We start from the raw sequence: 24,356 nt of genomic DNA on the forward strand, positions 1-24,356 counted from the left end.
GATTCAACTATAGGGGCATTAGAGCGGATAATCCTAGGCAAAAGTACACCTTCACCGACATGTTCTCCTATCCTTGTAGAGCTTGTTGAGCTTAGCTTGATCCCCACATGACGGGCTGACACACCTCCATAGACGTAGACTAAACATGAACGTTCGTCGGCCGTCCAATGCACGATGTTCTTTCTCATTATTGCACATCGTCGAGGTACAGACCGTATCATTGGTAAATAGATAGAATAAAATAGTCTGTAGCGTGTTCTCTACGATGCTCATGGTGGTGAAACGGTTTCACCTTCTTCTCGACATGATAGCCGGTGCTTCGGGACGCCTGGACGCCCGCGGCATCAGAAATCAGGGAGCAGTTTCCTTTCTGTTTCAAGTTCTGTACGAATGATCGTGCAATAGCGTTTAATAGGTTAGATCAGGGCCTCTCAAACTTTTACCGGACCAAGAATCACTTTCGTAAACGATCGCTTTTCGCGGTCTAATCGAACATCTGATTTTTATGCGTTTATAGGAAATTTCAAAGTTATACGAATAATAGTTACATAGAATACACATAATATAGAAAGATATATAAAATATCCACAGTACAGCGCCATTCTACTAATGTACTTAATAAATGAAAGAATTTTTTTATCGATGTAGCACTTTTTTAATTATATTCTGTAGATCCCGCCGGAGAAACGATTGCCAAAACCGTCACCAGTGTTAAGTTTACGAGCACAAAAGAACGAAGTCGAGGCGGAGGGGATGAGGAGGTCCCACCTAAGGGACGCAGTGGCGATGTGCGATTTCCTAGCATACATGGAGGAACAATATACACTGAATTCGAATGGGTGGGACGAGATGCAAGTAGCTAGACTGGCGAACGAGTTTCGTTACGAACAGGACAAGAATAAAGGTATCTCGTTCCCTACGATCGCTGGATACGGACCTCATGCTGCTATTCCCCATTACGAACCTAACAATCTAACGAATATCAAGATTGGACAAGCGTCCACCCTGGTTGTGGACTCGGGAGGACAATATTTAGGTAACGGAATTTTGATTCTGTTATTAAATCTCATCCTTGTATTATCCTACACTTTCAAAAAGTCCGAAAAAATTTTTAGGCAAATGTTACAAATTTTCTTCGAGGAAACATGTAAATGTCCAAAGAAAATAAAGGAAGAAATTTTCCTTCGGTTAATTAAGAACTGGCAAAAATCATGGAACCTTTCTACCCTTTTTTAACATTTATCTTGTTTCGTAAACAGATGGCACTACAGATGTCACAAGAACGCTGCATTTTGGTACGCCAACGGAAGAACAGAAAAAAGCATACACAAGAGTGTTAATCGGAGCAATACAACTGTCCTCTTTGATCTTTCCAAGCAGTTTGAAATCCAACCAGCTGGACATCGTTGCAAGAGCACCATTATGGAACGTTGGTTACGACTACTTGCACGGGACTGGCCATGGGATCGGTCACTTTTTGTCTGTCCACGAATGTTTGTCTCATTACTTTGAAAAGATTAAAGACTCGCTTACGTAGACGATTGATCGAATAATCTACGTTTCTTTGATCTGAATTCAACGCTAATCACGATCTTTACTCGATCTTTGCGATTATATGGAAAATGTTGTTAGTTTCGATTAAACTGCGGATATTTATACGTTTATGGTGAGAAATTTAGAGGTGCAAAAATGCACAGTATACACATATATATAATATGCAAAAATATATGAAATATCCAAAATATAGTACTCGGTGCAATATTTAAGCGATATTATACGACATTGATAAAACAATTCTATACCTAGGTTCGATTTCTTCATTATATTCGTAAAAATATGAATTTGCATAAATATCCGCAGTTTATTTATGATAAAGCATTATTGATCAAGATTTAATTGAATTTAGAACTTCGAATAACTGGAAAGTCTTTTGTAGCACATTTCGAATTGTTATTCATTAATAATTAATATTAATCGTAATGTTAATATATTTCCAGCACCTATTGGTGTATCATACGGACAGCCTGTATCATCGGATAAAGTTTGTGGACCTGTTGAATTAAGACCAGGATTCTTTTTATCAAACGAACCTGGTTACTACAAAGAAGGCGACTTCGGCGTTCGTTTGGAGAACATCCTTGAAACAATGGAAGCAGGCAAATCAGTAGGTACTTTAATTCAAATTATTTAAAAATTAGAGAAATTCTCGGTAAAAATGTATCTCTTTTTAGAAAACAGAAATTTTTTTGAAATTCAGGGACGTCACATTAGTTCCATATGAACCAAAGTTGATTGACTACGATATGTTAAATCCATCTCACGTAAGTATTAATTAACAATTAATTAATGAGTTTTCTTTATCTATATAGATATAAGGTTTTCAAAAAATATTTCAATAACTTTACAGATACGATGGTTAAATAATTACAATCGCCGAATTAGGGATGAAGTAGGTCCAGAGTTAAAGAAAAGACTAAAAATGGATGCTTTCAATTGGATGTTGAAGAAAACTGCAACCATTCCAGAAGTAAGACCAGTCGACGAAGGATTGCTTTTTGGCCGTTCTCATTCGACACCTTCTACATTCAAACAATTCAATGTATTAGTTTACTTTACTTTCCTGCATCACATTCTATTCAGTAAGTATATAAAAAAAGACAACATTTAGAATAAAAAAAAGATTTGCCTTCTTGAAATTTGTATTTGTATGTTTTAGATTTTTCAGATGTATGGAGTTAATTAATATATGTCCAAAAGGAGAATGAGCAAATATAGTATGATTTAAAATTAATTTACGCCATGAGCAAACAGTTTCGAAAACTATGCTTAAATTGGCGTTATTTTAATATACGTATATTAAAGTTACTATTTTTATACGTTAATTCTAAATATGACAGTTCTAAATATACAGGTGTTGCAATTATAATATGATAGTATTATTATAATATGATGGTATAGCTAAAAAACAAAAACCATTAGGAATATTAGAATAAATTTTGCACATAGGAAATCTACTATATAAATATATAAAAATATTTATAGACTTATATTTTGTAAATATATGTAATTTATTGTATGTATAAGGAACAGGGATGTTATCATAAATTATATTTTACTTATTGATAAGCAAGCAATTTTTTAGAAATAAGCTCCAGTTATTTTAGAGAATAAAGAAAGTAAAGAAAAAACAAGTTTAATATTGTATATTCATTTCTCCACTAGTGTTTCTTATGCTTCTGTTTCTATATTAAATTCCTAAAATTTCTAATAATTGAAATACTCAGTATTAAAATAGGATTAAAATAAAGTAACTAATATAATTTTTAATAAATTGTTATTTATTTTTATTCTACATGATATTAGATTCTTTTAACTTTTGGGTTTGAGTCCCAAGCAATGCAATCGTGCTGTTCAGATTTTGTATCGAAAAGTCCCAGTACATTTGAACGCTACGGACGACTGACGGTATTTTGTATTTCATTGTTATCTCCTCAATAATTTTTATTAAACAAAACTTGAAATATTTATAAACTAATAATATATAATAATATATAATAATAACATATATAACAATATAGATGTATTTCATAAAAATAACAAATATGATGAGCGCTATTACGCCGCTTGTTTCTCTTCGCAATCGATTAGAACAAGCGCTATCGCGCTGTTAGGGATTTTTCGACCCTGCTTTTGCAAAGACCACTGGGACTCAAACGGTTAATTATAATACAAGAATCTTACTTTTTCTTACCCTCCTCTATCTTCAGCTGTTTCACATCTGTCATCACGTGAAAGAGTTTATAACTTGTTAAAATATTTTCTGAAACAGTTATTTATATTATATTTTAAATATTTAAATAGGATTTAGGGAATACAAATTTACTTTAGTAATACTGTATTATCATTTTCTATCTAAAAACATATTCTTACCTACTGTTTGTTTATCTATTTGATACTTTTGGGATATTCTTTCTATAGAGTATTCTACCTTATTTTCTTGATGTTTAGTCAGAAACGTTACTACTTCTTTTATGGTACATTTACCCTTCTGAGGAACAAGCGATTCATAAAATTCATCTAAAGAATATTGACTTCTATCCAGTGGTAATGGCCTAGATGAGACTTGTGTTGGTTCAATCTAGTAATAAAAAATACCAATTTATTTCATAATAGTTACAAATAAATAAATACATCCACAAAAGATTTCTAATTCAAATATACCTCTGGATCTTTAGACTGAACGAAGACACTCTTTAAGCGATCATTTAATTCATGATCCTTTTTGTTCTGAGTGTCTCTCAAATTAGGTTTCACTAAAATAGAAATAACTTTTAAAAATGTGAAAAGCTATTATTACATGATATAGAAAATGACTAATTCTTAAAACTGGTACTCTTGTTTAGAAAACAAACCAAAATTTTATAACATACAACTTTATCTCACATTTTGCTATACAAAAACTATAATTAAATAATCTATATCACTTAAGTTTAAGCTACGTGTAAAAAGATAAGAATAATTGTTTTATTTCTTTTACTTCTGTAAATTCCATTATTTCTATTCTATTTATATCTATTTTCAAAAATTCTTTTATTTTTAATTCTAACAAAAATGTTAATCTAAAAAATATAAAACTTGAAATAGAATTTGAGAGAGAAATTTACATTTATCTACAACTTCCCTTTGTCTCTGTACTGATGGATATTCAGGAGCAGAAATTGGCTTCTCCTTGCCAAGAATACGTGCTGTACGATTTTCAATGTTAAATGAACGAATTGGTCGCGTAATATAAGAGTACACCGCTCCCATTTCTATAACAGAAAAGAATATTTAATATACATCGCTACAAGTATAACTTAAATTGTATTTTATATACATATATATTTAAAAAAAAACGAAACAATTCTAAAAAAGTTATTGTGTTTTCATACCAACTTTTTGGTTAATATTCTTGTTTATACCAGATTCAATACTTTGATCTCTATGCAATAATATTATTTTATTTAATGAAAGTAAATCTAAATATTAAATTACAAAACAAATATTTTTATTTCAAGTTGTAAAGATATTATTAGAAGTTACTATTGCGCTATTCAGAACATTTATTACTTTGTGACCACATGGTTATAGTTAAGACAAAAGTAATTTTTTGTTACTGATTTTGTTTCATACTGTTTGGACGTTATTTGGGAACAAAGTTCTAACACATTTCTCAAATAAATGAAATTATACATTTTGATATTATACATATTTTACAATAAAAAAATATTTCTACAAAAATGCATAAAACATTGAATACTATTGGTGAAAACTAGAAATCAGAAACGTTGTTGATAGGTTATTAACAATATAATACGTATAATTTAATTTTCTATTAAACCATTCATTACTTAACATTCCATTATTCGAATATTAATTATGAAACAAAAAAAGCAAAAATCCAAATAGTCATATAAATGTTTGATATAGATATTTAATTTACGCAGGTTAGAAAAGTGAGGAAAATAAAATTTTATGTGTTTACGAACACATCTATCCGCCATTAACGAGGGGAGTTTCGGAACGTTCAGTAAAATTAGTTGCATGCAGGTTCTCGTGAAGACGCGCTGAAAAGAAACATACCGTATGTGTCAACGATTTTCTAATATATCAGTTAAATGTGATAATTTATGTAAAATATAAAATTAATAGTTCAAGATTTATTGATAACGAGTCACCGTAATATAATTTGCACGGAAATAGATTAGAACGTAACTACGTGTTCAACAGCTTACGCGTAACCGCCAAAATTACGGACAGAAACGCCATCTTGTGCAAAGATGTTGACATTTTACTAAATTAAGAAAAATTACATGATCGCTATTTTGTTCGAGTTCTACGACTCGATTTTCAGTATTTAGAAATATAAAAAATGTTAACTTCATGTATTAATTGACCCATCGACCGGTTTTGTCAATTATAAGGTGATAATGATGTTGCTAGCGGAATATCGCGTTAAAGAATTAGCCTCTTGTATATATCTTTGTGTTTACAAACACAGAACAGACTAAACTCCTTTAGCCAATTTTACTGATATAACATAATTTTGTTTACAGAAAAAGACATAACACAGGTTAAAAATGTTTTACGCTCATTTCGTGTTGGCCAAAAAAGGGCCGTTGGCACGTATTTGGTTAGCCGCTCACTGGGATAAAAAATTGACGAAAGCCCATGTATTCGAGACGAATATTGAAAAATCTGTAGATGGTATATTACAGCCAAAGGTATTTATAAAATACGCCTTTTTTAATTTTTATGTATATGAACTCATAAATTTGTAATATTCTTGTTATGATTCTAGATTTATAACAATATGAATTTTATGTTTTTTTTTAGACATTACGTAAAATCTTTTATAGTAGAGTGTTACTTAAATATATATTATCTAAATCTCATAGATTTTTGTTCATTTTATTTTACTTCCTAGAATACAATATCTTTTTTATGAAAAGAATTCTTAATATTTCTATAAAATATATGGTTTTTATTTTCTGTGTCACTATTTTATTATAGGTAAAAATGGCTTTAAGAACATCTGGTCATTTATTGTTGGGTGTGGTACGTATATATTCAAGGAAAGCTAAATATCTCTTAGCCGATTGTAACGAAGCCTTTGTCAAAATAAAAATGGCCTTTAGGCCTGGTATGGTAGATTTACCAGAAGAGCATAGAGAAGCTGCTGTAACAGCTATAACATTACCTGAAGTGTTTCATGATTTTGATACAGCAATGCCAGAATTAAAGTAAATATATAAGAATTAAGTAGAAACTTTAATGGAGATAATTACATAAAAATAAAAGCTTATTTTATAAATATTGTTATTTAATACTAATGCTATATTTCAGAGATGTTGACATTGAAGCACAATTTAGTTTAAATCAGTCACGAGCGGAAGAAATCACTATGAGGGAAGATTATGGCAGTTTAGCTTTAGTTACACATGATCAAGGATTTGGTGACATGAGTTTTGATGCTGAACCTCCAGAATTGTTAAGACATGCTGGTGCTGTAGAACCATCATTAGATCAGGTATGTTTTGTCACTTTAACTGTTGATATTTTATATGAAGAATAAAATTTATATTCATTTTTCAGACTCATATGTTGTTCACTGATGGACCAGGGATCGAAGCAACTTTAGAACAAAAGGAAAAAGAACCAGTACCAGGTCCATCGGTAACAGCGCAAGCTATGGATATAGATATGCCAATTAGAGATGATGGTTTTGGTGGTCATCTTGGTCAAGATATTATATGTAAGCAACTTACATTAATATATGCAATTGAAATGATAATTATATTTATGACAAGCTTTATTTTTTTATTTAGCTGGTGGATTGTTTGAGGGTGGTTTATTTGATGAAGCACCAATGGGTGAAGTACCTGTACCTGAGGTGAGTGCAGTAGCAGAAACACAAGAACCTGGTGTAGTTTCTGGAGGTCCACCTTCTGTGCATGATGAATCAGAAGAAGAAATGGGAGATCGTTTTGGAGGTCCACCATCTCCCATGGATGGAATGAGGTAATTAATAAATTGTATTTTACACATTCAAAATTTATATTAAATAAATATCTGTATATATCATATTAAATTTAACATTTTCTGTATAGTACTGACGAATCCAGACCCGTTTCTCCAGCTGCACCTGGTGAAGAAATTGAAGGAAGAATAAGTGTTGCCAGTCGCCGTTTCACTCCTGCTCCACCCAATGTCCCTGAAGAACGTCCAATGGAACCTATGGAAGAAGCTCCACCTCTACAGGATCAAACTACGTTATTACATGATGAAGAAGAGAGTTTCGCTCTCGCACCTGTTGATACATCTGCCTTAAAAGGTTTGTGATATTATATTTTATTTCAGTTGTGATATTAATTGTTATGATCTAATAAAATTAATAGGATTTACAAAAGCAAAACGCAAACGTAAACTCATTGTGGATGAGGTAAAAAATATCTCTGGTGAAGAAATGAAAGCACAATTATCAGATATTAGTGACATTATTACTACATTAGATTTGGCACCACCTACAAAAAGATTAATGCATTGGAAAGAAACTGGTGGAGTCGAAAAATTGTTTGCTTTACCAGGAAGACCAATACCAGCACGTGTATTATTTAAGGTAATGTATTTCATATTTAATAATCATCAAGTATGTATGTATCTGCCATCCAAAAAAAATATAATTTTGTTTTTTAACAATATAGAATTATCAACGACATTTAACTAGCAAATCTTATGATCATGAGGACTTTGGACGTTTAGTAGGCGAAGAAGAAGGCATGCCTTTAGAACAAATGAGAGAACCTGCAGAACCTGATTCGTATGAACAAACTATTCTCAGTAAACGCATGGCTCGCAAACGAAAAGCACCAGCAGATGAAGAGGTACATCATATTGTTTATTTTTAAATCTTTCTTCTATTATAAAACCTCTTTTTTAAAACTGTTTGAGTTTATTAATGTATTTTATTATCTTTAGATAAGGCCACCACCTCCAGCGCCAGCACCTCCTCCAGTAGATGTTGCCCCTGAAGCAATGGATGTTCCTAGTATAGTCCCCCAACCAAGTCTTCCCTCTGCAGAATCACCAGTACCTCAACCTGAGATGTCTTTACCAACTGAATCATCAGTATCTGAAATTAGTGGTATTGTGCCTCCTATTGAAGAAGCGGATATGGTTCCTGTAGTTCCCGAAACATCTTTAATTCCTTCAGAAATTCCTGAAATTCCTCCTAATGAAGCTATTACTGCATCTGAAGAACCAGTTGTTCCACCTACACTAATAGAACCAGAAGTCGTTCCTACACCTGTTGAAATGCCACAAATGGAAAATATGGGCTATGATCAGGTTAATTTTATTCCTTAGATATATATAAATATATGATATTATATTACGCAGATATTAATGAATTTGAATATACATAGGCGCAATCTCAAGTACCCTATATGGGATATGATGAACATCATCAACCGCCCCATACACCAGCTGTATCAGAAAGAGGACCAGCAACACCATGGAATCATGAAGATTATGAATTTCCACCATCTGTAGGTCCTGTACGTATAATGTTTATTTACTTATATTAAATTATAATACATTCGAAGCTACTAAATGTATAATATAATCTTTTACTTTTCTAGCAAGAAGAACAACAAATAGATGAAACTTATGAACAGTTTGAAGAACGAGTTCTTAATAAGAGAGCATCACACATGTATCATGTTATCAAAAGTAAACTAGACACCAAAGATAGATTGACACTATCAGAAATGGCATATAAAAACAATCGCAAGCAGGTTTGTATTCTAGAATATGATTAACAGAACTTATAATTGTAGAAATTAAATTCAAGTTATTATTGATCCATTCTTTTAGGTTGCGCAAAAATTCTACACATTATTAGTTCTAAAAAAATTCCAAGTATTAGAGCTCAATCAAGACCATCCATACACTGATATTGTAGTCAGTAAAGGACCAAAATTTGAGAACCCTGCATTGTAAAATTGCTATAGGTATTTCTTACCATACATTTATTGTTAAAAAATGACAGAGACAGAGAGGATTGTAGCTATTTTTAATCGTACATAAAATAACCGATTTATCTAAATTCTTTTGAAAGATAAATTGTAAAATAATATATAAAGCTATTATAATTCTTTAAGAATATCTGCGTAAGACAAAAGAATTTTATAAATCATGTTTTAAAGTCCTGATTCAGGAATGTATACGTTTTGTATAAATCAAAGCAGAATTATTTTGGACCTTCTGTATTTTTATTGTGATAAAAAAATTAAATCAAAGATACGTAAATACATTACCATTGATAAATGTTTTACATTGGCAAAAAATCAATTGTCTTTATTAAATTTATTATCAATCCGAACAGGGTTTGTATATAATATTAATATGTAGTAAAAATATATTTTATATCTTAATATTTACAAACAACTTTGAGTCTATACTGCAGGATGGTCCAAAATTACTAATAATTGTGTAAGATAATTTATGAAATTATGATAAAAAGCATTTTGTTAAAAATTTCATAAAATGAAATTATTTGTGATTTAAATCGATGTATTATTTTCAAATTTCTCAAACTTAAATATCAATTATTCAAATAATTTTTTTTTATTAGCGTACTTACACATTAATGCTATTATAAACAATTATTAATGGAAGAATCAAGGGAATGTTTTACGGATAATGCTTTTATGTATTGCAGTCATACCGTAGGATCAATAGTGTGATTAAGTTATTTTTCAGAGATCTATATAAATATTATTTACTATTATATTTTGTTTAGACTCGATATAATCTGTATAGTTACTTTTCCGTATAAATTACTGCAAATTTATGATCTTCTATAGTTTATATTTACACTGTGAACGACATTCCAAAGAACATTGATTTAATAATCTCGCTTTTTTGTGTGTTTCAATCTTTTTATTGTACAATTTCTCCATTACGTTTTGAAGAAAACGTATTAATTATATAAAAAAGAAATAAAAATTGTTTGACTCCTACTATTTTTTCAAAGGAAATAGCGTTATGGTTAGTGCTTTAATTACTCTGACCATAAAAAAATGTTCAATAAGTTATTGTTATATATGTATACCAGTTCCATGGAATACATGTGTTAAATCATATTTTTAAAAAGTACTATATTTTATCAAATTAACATGTCTGAAATTTTTCGAAAACGATCATATAACATTGTAAATATACATGCACAACAAACAACATGAACTATCATTACGCACGTAATGGTGTTTAAGGCGTATCATGAAAAAAATCGACTGCTATACCATATACTTAAAATGCCTGATTGTAAATAGTCTCATGATTCATTAATTAATATACATCTGTTTATAAAATAAAAAAGATTTCTGAAATATTTTCTTTAAAATTTGAACCCTAAAGTACATATCATATAATACTTTAATAAATAATAAATATTAATCCATTATTTTCCATTAATAAATTGTTACATGTGTAAAAATTTATTGAATTTGAAGATTAAAATTAATTTTAAGATCTTTTTGCTTTAATACACGCCGTGTATGATATACACATGACGTGTTTATGCATTAAATACTTTTTTATAACAGGTGTATTTATTGTATTAAATATATCTAAAATTGTTATTTTAAGTTAACAAATTCCCTTTCCGATATGACTATACTTAGTTTTCGAAAATTGCACTTTGAATGATGAATAGTATATTATATATACTTTCAAAATCCCAAAATATTTTAAATATTAAACATATTTCACACTGATATGATAAATTTTACATGAACTATAAAATTTGTTATGTTTAATACTTTAGTATGTTCTCGTATTATTATTTAAAGCGTGAAATATATACACAATATTTTTATATGTGAAAGCTTTATTTTATTTATTACCAGCAAATTCATTCATGAGCATTAATGTTAAATTGTAATCTTTATTACTTAAATTATGAAATAATATTTGAAGTGAAGAATAATTTAATCTTTCTGGTATAACAAATCATGGGAAAAGAATGTGTAAACCCATTTTAATTCTACTCTTCCAATTCACCAGATTCCATTGCTTCGCGGTATGATTTGTCCTTCGTACGTTCTGGATCTAGTTTAATCATATCATCGATTCTAAGGATAGTTATCGCTGCTTCCGTTGCAAATTTCAAAGATTTTATTTTTGAAATTGCTGGTTCTAATACACCAGCTTTTTTGTTATCTTTAATGGTACCTTCAAGCAAATCCAGACCAACCCTATAAAAGAAAATTAATATTGCTTTATGTTATCATTAAAGTATGTAAAATAAATTTTATCATGTAATATTTTAAGATATTACCATTTTAGATCAGCAAGATCTGCTTTTGTTTGACTGGAATTGTGATAAGCACGTAATTTTGCAACAAGATCTGTAGCATCCTGTGCCGCATTAACTGCTAATGTTTTCGGTATAATCAGTAATGATCTTGCAAATTCAGCAATAGCTAATTGTTCTCGAGAACTCTATAAAATATAAATGTTTCAGCCCAAGGATGATTTAATAATCCGTAATATTACAAGAAAGTAAACTTACGAGTGATGTAGCAAAATTTTCCAAATAAATTGAAAGTGCTGCTTCAACACAGCCTCCTCCCGCAACCACGCTTTTACTTTCTAAAACTCGTTTTACTGCGCATAATGCATCATGCACAGATCGTTCCATTTCATCACAGTAGTAGTCATTTGGTCCTCGTAATATCAAAGAACTTGCTGTTCTTGCTTTTGGCCTATTATAAATAATATAAAAATAATTTAGCTTCAAAATCATTCTCTTTTTAATCCCCTGCCATACTTTTATGGATATGATTCGTGATGAGAATTTTGAACCGAACCTAAATATCACGAGTCAGGCTCGTAGTCTTAATCTCGGGCCAAGTATGAATGTCTCGAATGGTGTATTTTTTCTAAACACCGACGCGGCTAGTGTATTTTTTCTAAACACCACTCTCGCACTCAGTCACACGATATCATGTTTTAAGTTCCGACACTGTCTCCGCCGCTCCGACTCCTTTTCTGACCATTCGGGCGCAACGTTCGAGTCCGGATTTTTCCAAGATAAATGGTATGGCAAGGGGTTAAATAACAAACTTAAAAACTAACCCTTTAATAAGAATAAGCTCATCGTCGCAAACCATTTCTTGTACTACTTCGGCAGCTTCTCCAAGGAAATTAGAGTCAAAACTTTCTTCTCCTTCCATATTAGTTAAAGAAGTAAGAAACTGAGCGCCTGTAGCTTTTGCAATCCTTTTCAAATCTGCTTTTCTGCATCTACGAACTGCCATTGCTTTAGCTTCTATAAAATACTGAACAAATATAGAAAATTATATGAATTTGCCATCTTTCAAATAAAAAAAATTCGATAATCTGTTTATAATTTAAATATACTTTTAAACAAAGATCATCGATTCCTCCAGATACAAGAATGACATTTGTACCCGCTGCAAGAATCTTTTGAATACGTTCTTTTGTAATATCTGCTTCACGTTGCCGCACTGCTTCTAACTTTTCAGGATCTGTGATCAGTACCTCAACTCCTAATTTCATTTTTGTCTTCTGCAAAGAGAAATCTAAACATGCAATTTTTGCATTAACTATTCTTTTAGTCATTGCTTGAGAAGCTACAGTGCAATTCAGTGCATAACCCTGCACTATTACAGACTCTCTAACACTTTTCCCATGAGCCTTTAAAACATTAACTGCTTTCACAGGGTATATAAATCCTCCTTTTCCATCACTAACTTTTACTGCATTTGAAGCATCAACAACCATGTTTCCAAAGAAATCAGCATCACTATTAATTTATTAAGAAAATAATCATTGTGTTACAACATTCAGTTCCTGTAAATATAATAATATAATAATTATGAAATTTAATTTATATAATAAAATAAAAAGGATACGCTCCAATGATTTTACTGGACATAGAAGTTTTTGCTACATTAACTAAACAATCTCTTCCAAGCTCATCTACACTAACAGTTAAATGTTCTTGAATATATTTACAGGCTTCCCTAAAATATAAATGATTGGAACACACATATAAATTATTTTTACTGTCTTAATTAATAAGTTAATAATAATTGTATAAATCTTTTCAATAATGTGAGACTTACTTGCAAGCAAGCCTATAGCCACTAATTACAGATGTTGGATGAATCTTTTGTTTTACAAGCTCATCAGCATTTTTTAATAGTTCAGCTGCAACTATTACCTGTTTAAATAGAAAGGTAAATTACTTCTTATGTGAAAATAATTTATTTACATCATTTTAAATACAAAAAGTTAAATAAATAAGCTTACTACTGATGTGGTTCCATCGCCAACTTCTTCATCTTGTAATTGAGCTAATTCTACCAAAACTCTTGCAGCTGGGTGTTCAACTTCTAACAAACGTAAAATAGTTGCTCCATCATTAGTAACTGTAACATCCTATAATAATTCAAGTATATAAAGTACAAATTAAAAAAATAATATAATCTTTATACAAGCATACAAGAATGTATTTTGTAAAAACATTTACATACTCCAATGTCATCTACAAGCATTTTATCCAAGCCAACAGGACCCAAAGAACTCTTCACTATATTAGCGATTGCACATGCTGCCATGACTATAAAATAAAAAACAAAAAAGAATAAAATAATTATTCTTAATATACCAATTTTATGTATATTCAACAAAATGTACACCTTTTATTTTTGAAATTTTTTATTTATAACATTATTTTATCATACATACATATATAATATATATTATTATTATAAGTATAAATATATATAAATATAACTAACATATTCATGTGTTTTAGAATTGAAAAAAATCTTTCTAAGAATAATTGACAGAAATATCCACATTTGAATAAATATCGAATAAATTGAAGTATAACCAAATTCTGAAATAAAATGCGTTAGCGACATACCATTTTGAGTTCTTACAGGAGCTCCAGACTGTCGAATACCGCCAACAACTAAAGGACTGGCTACTGTCGACATTTTACAATATTTTTATCACTTTTCTTTGATATTATAGGTAAACGACAATTTCGAAATTCCAATTGCCGACTTAACTATTACCACAATCCGCGTGTGACCGTTGCTGATGATTGATGATGATCAGCGACGCCTATCCCAGTTACTTCCTTTTACGGACAAACTTAACGTTATATTCTATTGGTTAAATTCCCCTGAAACAATATTTCATTGGTTCAAATTGGATAAAAGATGTCTTCCATTGTTTTCTAGAAGCACTTACCAACATATTCTTAATATACATATGTATGTTATAATTATATAGTTATATATTTACTTGATATAGTTTGTAAATACTTGTAAAGTAAGTATTCACTTATCTTACACTTAACTAATATGGAATTTCATCAAATATTGAAATTATATATTGAAATTATAAATTGAAATATATATGTGTATTTAAGCTATTAATTATAATTTACAATTTATAACTAATGATAAAAGATACATATATAATAAAAATGTCATTGTTAAACATTGTTTTTATTGATCGTATTGCGAAATTTCGAATTTTGTTTCTACAAGAATAACTTGCAAAAGTTGGTAATAATTTTCAATTAATACAAGTTAGTGAAGTCAGGGGAAGTAAAGTTTAGTATAAATAAAAGATTTGTGAAATATTTAAAGTAAAAATAATTTATCTTTTATTTTGAGTAATATTTATATATTTCATTTTAAATGTTAACAATATTATGTACAATATTATGTTAAAATCGAAAAGTTTATACTTAAATAACCTATTTAAATAAAGAAACTACTAGTGTGTTATTTAATGTTAAATAATTACTTTCAGGTATGACACTCTTAACACAGTTGTATGCTTACACTTTAAAAAACTCCAAATCTCTCATAAATGCCACTTCTACCAATATAGGTTTGTAGAAAATAAACATATTATATTTTCAATCTTTAACATTATATTTCTTCATAAATTTATTTATGTGTAAATAATTTATTTATAAAGTGGGTGCTATTTCTATGTGGTACTGTTTTTAATTTTTATATTAATAGTATGTGTAAGGCATGCATCAAAAAAATTTAGTGGTAGTACACGTATCAGTCCTGGTCATGCAAGGCCTAAACACAGAGGATGGCGAGTACAAGATGGACATTGTGTAGAAAAATCTACAATATTAGCTACACAACGTACACCTCGATTTCATCCAGGACTATATGTAAATATAAAAAAGAATTGTACTCATATGCCAAATATATGTTATTTGCTAAATAAAGATGTATTAATTATTTGTTTTACAGGTTGGTTTTGGTAGAAATGGTACATTATATGCTTTAGAAAAGGGAAAAGTATTTATCACCTGTGAGAAGATTAATCCAAATCTGAGCCATGCTTGGGCTAGAGCACACTATGCTAACAGAGAAAACAATGTGATATATAAAAAACATTTTAATGTTATTCCTGATCCACAAGATAATAGATTTGTATTAATTGATGCTCTTTAAATACAAATTTTTTATTGTACTTATATTCTAATTATAAATCAAAAATATAAATAAAAAAAAACCCAAGATTGTTTTCTAATGTTTCATAAGTTTAATCATATAATATTATTTAAGTATTGTTAAACATTTTCAAATGTAGCACTTTCTGCCCATTGGAATGATTGGTATTTTATGATGTGGTTTTCAGAGAAGAAAGCATATACTTGTGTTTTTCGAACATGGCAAGCAATCCGGCACTGTGCTGAAAGTTCAGTTATTGGAATTTCCTCTTTTTTATCTTTACATAAAATTATGAATTGGGAGTGAAACATAATGGGATCTCCTATAACAAAAATATAAATAATTTAAATATTTATCTATCTCTATTAACAATATATAAACAACATATCTTAGATTACCAGGATAAGCTAGAAAATCTCCTCCAAATTTTTCTCCATTTGTTACATAATATCCTCTTTCCCATAAATCTTTATATGTCTTATATCGAAGTTGTTGTTTCTCATTTGAAGGATACTTCCATTCTATTATTTCTATATCATTTTCATCTGTCCATGGGTATGCTGAAAACATATTTCCATAAAATACCTAAGAAATAGAAATAAATATTTTAGATATAAGTATAATATCGTTTAATTTCATGTTTTCTCTTCTGGTCAATATCATTTTTCTCCTTACCTGTATGGGTTTGAATTAAAGCTTCAGTTTTGTCTAATTTGGGTAATTTTGCCATTTCTTCCTTTAATAAATCTTGTCTATTTATTTCAATATTATTAAATGCTGCTTGTACTTTAGGATCTAATGATTTTATTACTTTTTTCTTCCTTGTATCTATCCCAAGCATTTTTCGCTTTTTCCCTTCTATAATTTTGTCCATCATACCAATTATCTATAAAAATATATATTATTTTTACCAAATTATAACTTTTTAGTAGGATATTAACATATTTGTAAAAAGTATTCCTTTAGTAACCTGTTTTTGTCTTTCTTTCTTTAAACATTTTTCTTGTTCTACATATAATTTATTTCTATATTCTTCAAAAGCTTGTTTTAGAGAATTGGATGGTGGTTTTTGTAGACATGAATATCGTACAAGACGTGCAATATTCTTTTCAAGCAAAAGAGATACTTCTTCTGGTTGTAAGAGTAATGGAAGACCCAAAAATATATCTTGCCTAGGTTTCTTTGGAAGACAACCTATAAGTTCTCCAATTATTCGATAATCCTTTCTAAGCTTCAACCAGTCTAGAAACAAGATAAAAGTTAAAATTAATATATTGTGTTAAAAAATAAAATTATCATTTATATTTACATCTTTAATTTTAAAAGTAATAGCAGGTTTGTATTACCTTCTGCACTCCATATAAAGACATTGTTTCTTGATAAAATTAAGTCTATCATTTTTCTAAAATAATCAACTTTTCAAATCTTTACAATTGTATTAAATATATTTATTTTATATGTAATGTTAAACATTACAATTTATCACATGTTTTTCCATGTTGTTTTCAGTAACCAATCATATTAAGTGTTAAATGCTGATTCACATATGACAATTTTTTAGTAACTTTCCGGATCAATAAACACAAAAATTTCGTTTAATTATCTCACAGTATTATACAACATTTATAAAAAGGATTGTACATTATATCTAAATACGATATTTATCACGATATTATTTTCAAAATTCAAATCTAAATTATTGTAATTATTCTTGTGACTTGTTCGACAATAATAACGTTTATGTGTCCATTACTTTCTTTGCAATTGCTAAATTTCATCGCTTACTTCGTTAATACCGAAAATATTACTGTACTATGCATCGAATCTATCACATCATATTGCAATGTTAAAACATGGCAAAAATATTTGAATTCAACAGATGTCGCTATTCATCATTTCTGAATAATTATTTCGGGTAGAAGGGGAAGGAAGAGGATTGTCGAACATCTGTCACCAAGCGAAGGCTACGTCCGTTTTAGTCCCAAAAACCGCAATACCGTCATGGTACCCGGTTTTATAATTTTTTGAAGAACATCCAATATATTTGCAATTGGAACCGCGTTAATAGAGTGGTTTTATTTCTATTCTAACGTTTGTTCATATTTGGTGAGTGATTAAACGATATACCGATTATTCTTGTTTACCAATTGCGTAATGAACAAATAAACCGAAATTGAAGGACAAGCCCTTCAATTGAAGAGCTGCTTACCTTTGTGACTAACCTTCAAGTTCGAAACGTGCATACATACTTTTTATTTCTCTGAATTAGACTTGCAGTGATTATAAAAGGTATTTGTATATATCCTTATTTTCCAATGATACATTTATTTATCAGGTTCTACGTTTCATCTTCATAGTATTAAATTAAATATTATTAAATTTTTACAATTATATGAAAGTACTATTAAATGATAAAAAGTTTAACACATTGATTGTCACGCGCATTTTACACATTTTTCATTGTATATCGCGTAAATTGGAATATAGTTCTATACCATAACATTGAATTTTTGCAAAATATGATCTAAATTGTTTATAGTGTTGACAATTTTTGTAAGAATCTATCATTTTAATCATTCTAAAAAAATTAGTAAAACATGAGTCACTAATGACCACTGTGGCAATCAACATGTTAATATACTTGAGCCTAATTGATTAGTAAATGCTATAAGAAGAAGAATAATGTGCAGATACGTTTTGTAGCCACTGAACGTGTTTTAATAATACTAATTTGTTATAATATTTATTTTGAATAATATTTCTTTTTGTTTCAATATGTTTTATAAATTTTGCCAATTATGAGAACATAATTAATGAATATAGTGTTAAGTAAAGATAATTACTTTTCCCATGTAATGGTCTATTTGAATAGTTTAGTGATACTGCTGTTAAATAAAACATTTAATGTTATTTCCATTATTAATTTTTATTATTAAAAACAATTTTTCTATTGTGCTTTCTATTGTGAAATATATAAATATAGAAATATAATAATTTATATAGTTTCTAACATAAAGTACAATATGAAAATAATAATATTTATTTATTACTACAATACAGGAAAGATGAGTTCAGGCAGACCAATCAAATGTGTGGTAGTAGGGGATGGAACAGTAGGAAAAACATGTATGTTAATATCATATACAACTGACAGTTTTCCAGGAGAATATGTTCCTACAGTGTAAGTATAATCTTTGTACATACTAAAACATTTTTTGATTATAATATAATATGAGCAACATACATAAGCTGTGTGTGATTAACACGTTGATGGCCACGTTGGTCATATATGATCAGCCATGGTTTCTCCTGTGATGCCATGGTGGTCATTGGTGCATCTAACGGTGCACTGTGTTAAAACAATGTGACATTCCTGAGAAAAACATGTGATTCTGGTATAGCTGTCAAAGTGTTAAAAGATATTTAGAAAATATATTTGTGTTTTTAAATTTAATATTCATATGAATTTTTGTCATCCACCTTTTTCATGAAGCTGTGAAATGATATAGTTAATATTAACAAGACAATTTTGAATATCTTTTTATTGTTTACAAGAAATAATTTATTCTGCATTATAATTCTTTAAATTCTAAAATCTTTTCAGAACTTGTAAAATATTTCATATAATATTTAATTAAAAATTTTTTAAACATAAGTTTTATCATTTTTTATAGGTTTGACAATTATTCAGCACCTATGGTTGTGGATGGAATACCTGTTAGTCTAGGGCTTTGGGATACAGCAGGTCAAGAAGATTATGACAGGCTCCGTCCACTTTCATATCCACAGACTGATGTTTTTCTAATTTGTTTCTCAGTAACAAGCCCTTCATCTTTTGAAAATGTTACCAGCAAATGGTATCCAGAGATAAAACATCACTGCCCAGATGCCCCAATGATACTTGTTGGAACTAAAATAGATTTACGAGATGATCGTGAGACACTTACTGCCTTAGCTGAACAAGGTCTTAGTGCTATAAAACGTGAACAAGGACAAAAATTGGCAAATAAGGTATAAACATTTATAACTGTATAACAAAGACAGATACAAGAAAATAAATTACAATAATTTCCTAACTGGTAAATAATTTCAAACATAATCTATAGATTCGTGCAGTGAAATATATGGAATGTTCTGCACTCACACAACGTGGTCTAAAACAAGTGTTTGATGAAGCAGTACGTGCTGTTTTAAGACCTGAACCCCAAAAACGCAGACAGAGAAGATGCATTATGCTATAAACAATAAATAATCAAGATTCAATATAGGTAAAATCACGTATAAACTGACAGACTGAAATTAATTTTCTCAGAAACAAACGGACAAAATATGAATGTTTTGAAAAAAGGAAGGTAGCAAACCATGCATTTTAATAAATTCCTCTGGCAGCTATAGTTTAATGCATCATAAATGGAGTACAATTTGCAGCTTGTGTTTTTTAAAAACAAGCTGTAAAACTAACATAAGACTAGGAACTAAATAAAAAAGTATGACACTATTATAATTTTTAACCAGTACTTAATGTTTAAATACATAAAAATAATTCCAAATTTGCATGTATCCCAGGTAGTGGTTTCAGACATTAATAATTTCAGACATCAATGCACTAGTCATGTATTAACGTACTATATCTTATAGTTATTTTTTTCATAAAACAACAATTTTCTATTTTGTAACATAATGATTTAATTCACGTTGAAATGAGACTAATATGTATTGCAACAACAATTTAGAATGTTGAATCTTAAAATTTTGGTCATAAAGCTGCCAGATTTCTAAATTTTTATACCTATGATAGTAAAAACATTCATTTAGTATACACATATGATAGATATAACAATCAATATACTAACAATTTTTATAAAATGTAAAATAGCATTATAGAATTATTTAAACAGACAGTGCCATAGCAACGAAGAAAAAATCAAATCAATGACACAAAAATTTTTTATGTCAGTTCTAGACAATATATGTATGTATTTTTTAAATCTCATATTAAAAAACATTAAAAATGGTGTAAAGGAATTGAAGAATCTCATAATAAGAAATATTTTGTATTTATCTTAAAATTTTTGATAAATATTGTGGTTGTAATATTTCTTTGTACTCTAACAGAAAAATAACACATTATGCATAAAATACTGCCAACAAATATTCATGTACGTTTTTTTGCAAATCTGATAGCTTTATATGGCACATTTTATTGTCTAGAATTTGAACATTCTTCTCGTAAGTACATAATACAAAACACGTCATAATGTATTATGTGTATATTGATATTTATTTTATTTTGACTATATACTGAGTAATCATACTCTAAAGAGAATTTATTAGAAAAACACTTTAAAAATTTTTACGTCTGAAATTGTATTTCTGTTGTTGCATGTGGCAGATACAATTTTACAGATTGTTGCACTGGTGCAATCTGATTAATGAAAGGCTCTAAATTATTTTTCATAAAAACTGCGGAGTGTATTGCGAAAAGAATAATCAAAATATATATTGAATTACGTAAGAAAATGTAATACCAGTAACAAACATATGGTGCAAAGTATGCCTATAATACAGAGAACATAGCACAATTTATTTTAAACAGTAACCATGACATTTTTAATCTTCCATTATTATTTTTATAAAATTCATTTAGATCAATCTTTGCATTTAAAAGGTTAGTAACAGATTTTACGATAATGAATATCATTATAACATCATAGAACAACTATTGTTTTTCTGCTTTTATATATAAAATTAAAACACATCCATACTTATATTTAATTTATTATTGTGGACTTTTTTTTGTACTGTAACATAGTTCATTTATACTTTATAATAGTAAAACATATTTTGATAATATTACATGCTCTCTATGAAAGGACTCAATAAAAAAATAGTGTGATGATAATTAACAAATATTCCATCACTTATGAACTTGCTATTTTTTTATATTTGGAAGAAAGCTTAGGATATAGAAAGATAGGACATGCGTGCCATATGCTTTCAAATTTATAAAAGAAATATTGAATATCATACTTAGTTGTACTTTTATTCAATGTGCATTTCAAATGAATTAAAAATACGTCAACATATTTAAAAAGAAAAATATTCCTAGTGTAAGTGGGGGTGAACTAAGAATGAGGCATATTAATGCTTGCTAAGTGTACATACTGTAGCATAGTGGTAACATGCTCTAAATTTCAATCAAATTTTAAAAATATTATAGCTATGTTTGTTTTTTCTGACACATTTCAGTATGTACACAATCTATTATCAAATAAATTAATCATGTGATTGAAGTATAGAGTGTGTCGTAAAATGTTTGCAGTAAGCTTTTTATACTTTGTTATATGTGCTATGATCTTGAATAACACAGTTATTTTTGGTATCTTTTGCTGCAATATTTTATAAATTTATGTTTTAGTTAAGAACATACAACATATTTGTAGTTCCTGTGTAAAACGATTGTTTTTTGAATGTTTGAAAAAGCACAATTGAAGATGACATTATTATTATTACTGTTCTACAACAGATTTAAGCCTAGAAATTTTTTATGTTATATACATAACGTACATAAATGATACATTTATTATACGAAATAATCAGATATCAGCAGCGTGTTATATAATAATTGTATGTAAAGTTTGCATTTATTGTAAGTAGTGCATTTATTTTACAGTTATTATTGAAGATAAAGTTTATCACACAAAAATTAATTGGAAATAAGGATAAAACAAAGCACAATTTTTTAAATAGTATTTAAATGATATTTAATTTTTAAGATTAATATGAGGAACTATTTGCAGTATTACAATGTAAATAAAAATTTTAATCTTTACTCCAAAATTTACTGCTTACACCTGAAATTTTTCTTATACTACATTTAAATTAATATATATTTGCAATTTACTATAATAAGAATAATTAATCATAACTTTATCTTAAGTAAAAAAAAAAAAAAAAAATTAAATTCAGGCAGCTAATATAAAATGTGCAAGTAAAATGTTTTTTTATATGTATATATGATATTTTTTTTTAGCAAATAGGATCAAAGTTGATAAATATTTGCGTTAATAGCATAACTATGAATCTATACAGGTTGGTAAGATGAATTACACTACTTACAACTTGTGCATTTAATAAAAAGTTGATATTGATTTCTCCCTTTTTTAAAAACAAGAAAGTAACAGTAATGGATGCTACAAACCAAAGTTGAATGTTACTTCTAATGTAACACTTATAATCTTTATTACGTATTATTGCATATAAGTATAGAAAAAAATGAATGTATGAACTGTAAAAATATTCTAGTCACCATGAATTTGATTTTATTTATAAATGAGAAGTGTTTTATTAAAATTGTATTCAATTTACATCTAATCAATAAACATTTTTTATTGAAAGAAGGAAACAATCAAACTGAAATGATAAAGTGGAGGACATGAAAGTATTGATCTAATTTAAGATATTGTCAATTTAAGTAAAGCAGAATAAACCAAACAAGGAGGATAAGAAATCATTAGAATACAAATGTATGTACATGTATTAAGTAAATTTAATCGTCAGTAACTTAGAAACAACATTTATCTATTTTCTTAAAATTTCTGTAAAATTGCTAATTTCTGTACTAATAAAACAGCACAAGAGAACATTATATGAATCCAATAATATTTTATTTATATTCCACTCATAATTAATAATATTAAAAAATTTTTACATAAATTATGTTATTATATTACATAACAGATAAATTTTTATTAATAAAATAGTGATAGTCATTGTATTTTCATAAATGAACTCTTCTGCTGTTAGTACAAAAGTGAATACAAAGATAAAAATTGAAAAATTAATTTTACCTATCCTATTTTCTTATGAAAAATTCAAATTACAGTTGAATAATGAATAATAATCAAAGTGTAATTATATAAATGCATGTCCTACATACCACAGGGAAGCATTTATTTTTATTTATATGTATTTCAAAAAGAACTTCTTAAAATAAAGTACACACACAATGAGATATACTTAATTTTTAGTCAAGATCCTCATTTTATAGCTTAATTTTTTAAAATATCACATGATTGTATTAAAAGATTTGAAGCAAAAATTATCATAGAAGTTAAAGAATCTTTTACAAATGTAATACAATGAATAGACTAATTATATGAATAAATTAAATTATATGTATATGTATGTTTAACTCATATTTTTATTTTAATTATTTCAGTAGAATTTAAAATGCGGAAAGTAGCTACCTTTTTACAAAGTAACTAGAATTCTTTAGTGGATTTC

General features: G+C 28.4%; 7 protein-coding genes across 17 annotated transcripts in view; 4 read left to right on the plus strand and 3 right to left on the minus strand.

The window, feature by feature from the left end:
• Positions 1-3,191, plus strand: part of LOC100645075 (xaa-Pro aminopeptidase 1) — a 45,444-nt gene extending 42,253 nt beyond the window's left edge. For 3 of the 4 annotated variants that reach the window (XM_048404827.1, XM_048404828.1, XM_048404829.1), the window contains 6 exons: positions 673-1,036; positions 1,260-1,493; positions 1,998-2,164; positions 2,232-2,321; positions 2,408-2,639; positions 2,717-3,191. In XM_048404827.1, the coding sequence (XP_048260784.1) occupies positions 673-1,036; positions 1,260-1,493; positions 1,998-2,164; positions 2,232-2,321; positions 2,408-2,639; positions 2,717-2,739 (1,110 nt within the window). In that variant the 3' untranslated portion in view covers positions 2,740-3,191. Of the gene's footprint in view, positions 1-672; positions 1,037-1,259; positions 1,494-1,997; positions 2,165-2,231; positions 2,322-2,407; positions 2,640-2,716 lie in introns of those variants that run through there. The other variant, XM_048404831.1, reaches the window with a different exon arrangement.
• Positions 3,192-3,317: 126 nt separating this feature from the next.
• On the minus strand, positions 3,318-5,308 carry LOC100646620 (protein NDUFAF4 homolog). 2 transcript variants are annotated; one of them, XM_012308259.3, is made up of 5 exons: positions 4,936-5,308; positions 4,665-4,811; positions 4,222-4,313; positions 3,931-4,138; positions 3,318-3,820 (listed from the first exon to the last, which is right to left on the minus strand). In XM_012308259.3, exons 2-5 carry the CDS (start codon positions 4,807-4,809, stop codon positions 3,738-3,740), a joined length of 528 nt encoding a protein of 175 aa, XP_012163649.1. In that variant the 5' UTR covers positions 4,810-4,811; positions 4,936-5,308; the 3' UTR covers positions 3,318-3,737. The 2 variants fall into 2 exon arrangements, with proteins under 2 accessions (XP_012163649.1, XP_003395200.1); XM_003395152.4 differs by having other exon boundaries at positions 4,932-5,306.
• Positions 5,309-5,483: 175 nt separating this feature from the next.
• LOC100645942 (double-strand-break repair protein rad21 homolog) lies at positions 5,484-10,933 on the plus strand. 3 transcript variants are annotated; one of them, XM_003395146.4, is made up of 13 exons: positions 5,484-5,623; positions 6,096-6,263; positions 6,553-6,782; positions 6,886-7,069; positions 7,135-7,294; positions 7,368-7,560; positions 7,650-7,873; positions 7,938-8,158; positions 8,244-8,423; positions 8,518-8,886; positions 8,964-9,095; positions 9,180-9,335; positions 9,415-10,933. In XM_003395146.4, the coding sequence occupies exons 2-13, from the start codon at positions 6,120-6,122 to the stop codon at positions 9,538-9,540; spliced, it is 2,319 nt and encodes a 772-aa protein (XP_003395194.1). In that variant the 5' UTR covers positions 5,484-5,623; positions 6,096-6,119; the 3' UTR covers positions 9,541-10,933. The 3 variants fall into 3 exon arrangements, with proteins under 3 accessions (XP_003395194.1, XP_012163648.1, XP_012163647.1); XM_012308258.3 differs by lacking the exon at positions 5,484-5,623 and adding an exon at positions 5,632-6,012; XM_012308257.3 differs by lacking the exon at positions 5,484-5,623 and adding an exon at positions 5,632-5,963.
• A 480-nt stretch (positions 10,934-11,413) lies between these two features.
• Positions 11,414-14,703, minus strand: LOC100646058 (T-complex protein 1 subunit alpha). The gene is made up of 10 exons (XM_003395147.4): positions 14,501-14,703; positions 14,106-14,191; positions 13,882-14,010; positions 13,695-13,792; positions 13,482-13,592; positions 12,967-13,372; positions 12,682-12,884; positions 12,116-12,308; positions 11,882-12,045; positions 11,414-11,798 (listed from the first exon to the last, which is right to left on the minus strand). Exons 1-10 carry the CDS (start codon positions 14,571-14,573, stop codon positions 11,588-11,590), a joined length of 1,674 nt encoding a protein of 557 aa, XP_003395195.1. The 5' UTR covers positions 14,574-14,703; the 3' UTR covers positions 11,414-11,587.
• Positions 14,704-14,802: 99 nt separating this feature from the next.
• Positions 14,803-16,136, plus strand: LOC100645827 (39S ribosomal protein L27, mitochondrial). Of its 4 annotated transcripts, none has more exons than XM_048404834.1 (4): positions 14,803-14,913; positions 15,403-15,483; positions 15,621-15,784; positions 15,867-16,136. In XM_048404834.1, the coding sequence occupies exons 2-4, from the start codon at positions 15,405-15,407 to the stop codon at positions 16,068-16,070; spliced, it is 447 nt and encodes a 148-aa protein (XP_048260791.1). In that variant the 5' UTR covers positions 14,803-14,913; positions 15,403-15,404; the 3' UTR covers positions 16,071-16,136. The 4 variants fall into 4 exon arrangements, with proteins under 4 accessions (XP_048260791.1, XP_020718372.1, XP_048260790.1 ...); XM_020862713.2 differs by lacking the exon at positions 14,803-14,913 and adding an exon at positions 15,073-15,199; XM_048404833.1 differs by lacking the exon at positions 14,803-14,913 and adding an exon at positions 15,113-15,235.
• LOC100645709 (tRNA-splicing endonuclease subunit Sen34) lies at positions 15,820-17,925 on the minus strand. Its single transcript, XM_003395144.4, has 5 exons — positions 17,417-17,925; positions 17,041-17,312; positions 16,746-16,956; positions 16,469-16,630; positions 15,820-16,392 (listed from the first exon to the last, which is right to left on the minus strand). Exons 1-5 carry the CDS (start codon positions 17,466-17,468, stop codon positions 16,190-16,192), a joined length of 900 nt encoding a protein of 299 aa, XP_003395192.1. The 5' UTR covers positions 17,469-17,925; the 3' UTR covers positions 15,820-16,189.
• Positions 17,926-17,978: 53 nt separating this feature from the next.
• On the plus strand, positions 17,979-24,084 carry LOC100645590 (ras-related C3 botulinum toxin substrate 1). Of its 2 annotated transcripts, none has more exons than XM_003395143.4 (4): positions 17,979-18,176; positions 19,131-19,251; positions 19,745-20,081; positions 20,177-24,084. In XM_003395143.4, exons 2-4 carry the CDS (start codon positions 19,136-19,138, stop codon positions 20,309-20,311), a joined length of 588 nt encoding a protein of 195 aa, XP_003395191.1. In that variant the 5' UTR covers positions 17,979-18,176; positions 19,131-19,135; the 3' UTR covers positions 20,312-24,084. The 2 variants fall into 2 exon arrangements, with proteins under 2 accessions (XP_003395191.1, XP_012163645.1); XM_012308255.3 differs by lacking the exon at positions 17,979-18,176 and adding an exon at positions 18,183-18,359.
• The last annotated feature ends 272 nt before the right edge of the window (positions 24,085-24,356 follow it).

This window comes from Bombus terrestris, chromosome 4, assembly GCF_910591885.1.
Source record: "Bombus terrestris chromosome 4, iyBomTerr1.2, whole genome shotgun sequence".
Lineage (NCBI taxonomy): Eukaryota > Metazoa > Arthropoda > Insecta > Hymenoptera > Apidae > Bombus > Bombus terrestris.

Bases quoted from the DNA above. Each gene is read 5' to 3' on its own strand.
- LOC100645709 (XM_003395144.4), bottom strand. From the start codon at position 17,468: ATGATAGACTTAATTTTATCAAGAAACAATGTCTTTATATGGAGTGCA. The intron at 16,957-17,040 runs GTTACTAAAGGA...ATATTTTTATAG, and splicing joins AGAAAGAAAGACAAAAACAG to ATAATTGGTATGATGGACAA. The intron at 16,393-16,468 runs GTAATCTAAGAT...TTTTTGTTATAG, and splicing joins AGATTTTCTAGCTTATCCTG to GAGATCCCATTATGTTTCAC.
- LOC100645827 (XM_048404834.1), top strand. From the start codon at position 15,405: ATGACACTCTTAACACAGTTGTATGCTTACACTTTAAAAAACTCCAAA. The intron at 15,484-15,620 runs GTTTGTAGAAAA...TTATATTAATAG, and splicing joins TGCCACTTCTACCAATATAG to TATGTGTAAGGCATGCATCA. The intron at 15,785-15,866 runs GTAAATATAAAA...TTTGTTTTACAG, and splicing joins GATTTCATCCAGGACTATAT to GTTGGTTTTGGTAGAAATGG.
- LOC100646058 (XM_003395147.4), bottom strand. From the start codon at position 14,573: ATGTCGACAGTAGCCAGTCCTTTAGTTGTTGGCGGTATTCGACAGTCT. The intron at 14,011-14,105 runs GTATGTAAATGT...GAATTATTATAG, and splicing joins TGCTTGTAGATGACATTGGA to GATGTTACAGTTACTAATGA. The intron at 13,793-13,881 runs GTAAGCTTATTT...CTATTTAAACAG, and splicing joins GCGATGGAACCACATCAGTA to GTAATAGTTGCAGCTGAACT.
- LOC100645590 (XM_003395143.4), top strand. From the start codon at position 19,136: ATGAGTTCAGGCAGACCAATCAAATGTGTGGTAGTAGGGGATGGAACA. The intron at 19,252-19,744 runs GTAAGTATAATC...CATTTTTTATAG, and splicing joins GGAGAATATGTTCCTACAGT to GTTTGACAATTATTCAGCAC. The intron at 20,082-20,176 runs GTATAAACATTT...CATAATCTATAG, and splicing joins GACAAAAATTGGCAAATAAG to ATTCGTGCAGTGAAATATAT.
- LOC100646620 (XM_012308259.3), bottom strand. From the start codon at position 4,809: ATGGGAGCGGTGTACTCTTATATTACGCGACCAATTCGTTCATTTAAC. The intron at 4,139-4,221 runs GTATATTTGAAT...TTTTATTACTAG, and splicing joins TTCAGTCTAAAGATCCAGAG to ATTGAACCAACACAAGTCTC. The intron at 3,821-3,930 runs GTAAGAATATGT...TAACTGTTTCAG, and splicing joins AATAGATAAACAAACAGTAG to AAAATATTTTAACAAGTTAT.
- LOC100645942 (XM_003395146.4), top strand. From the start codon at position 6,120: ATGTTTTACGCTCATTTCGTGTTGGCCAAAAAAGGGCCGTTGGCACGT. The intron at 7,070-7,134 runs GTATGTTTTGTC...TTCATTTTTCAG, and splicing joins TAGAACCATCATTAGATCAG to ACTCATATGTTGTTCACTGA. The intron at 8,424-8,517 runs GTACATCATATT...TATTATCTTTAG, and splicing joins AAGCACCAGCAGATGAAGAG to ATAAGGCCACCACCTCCAGC.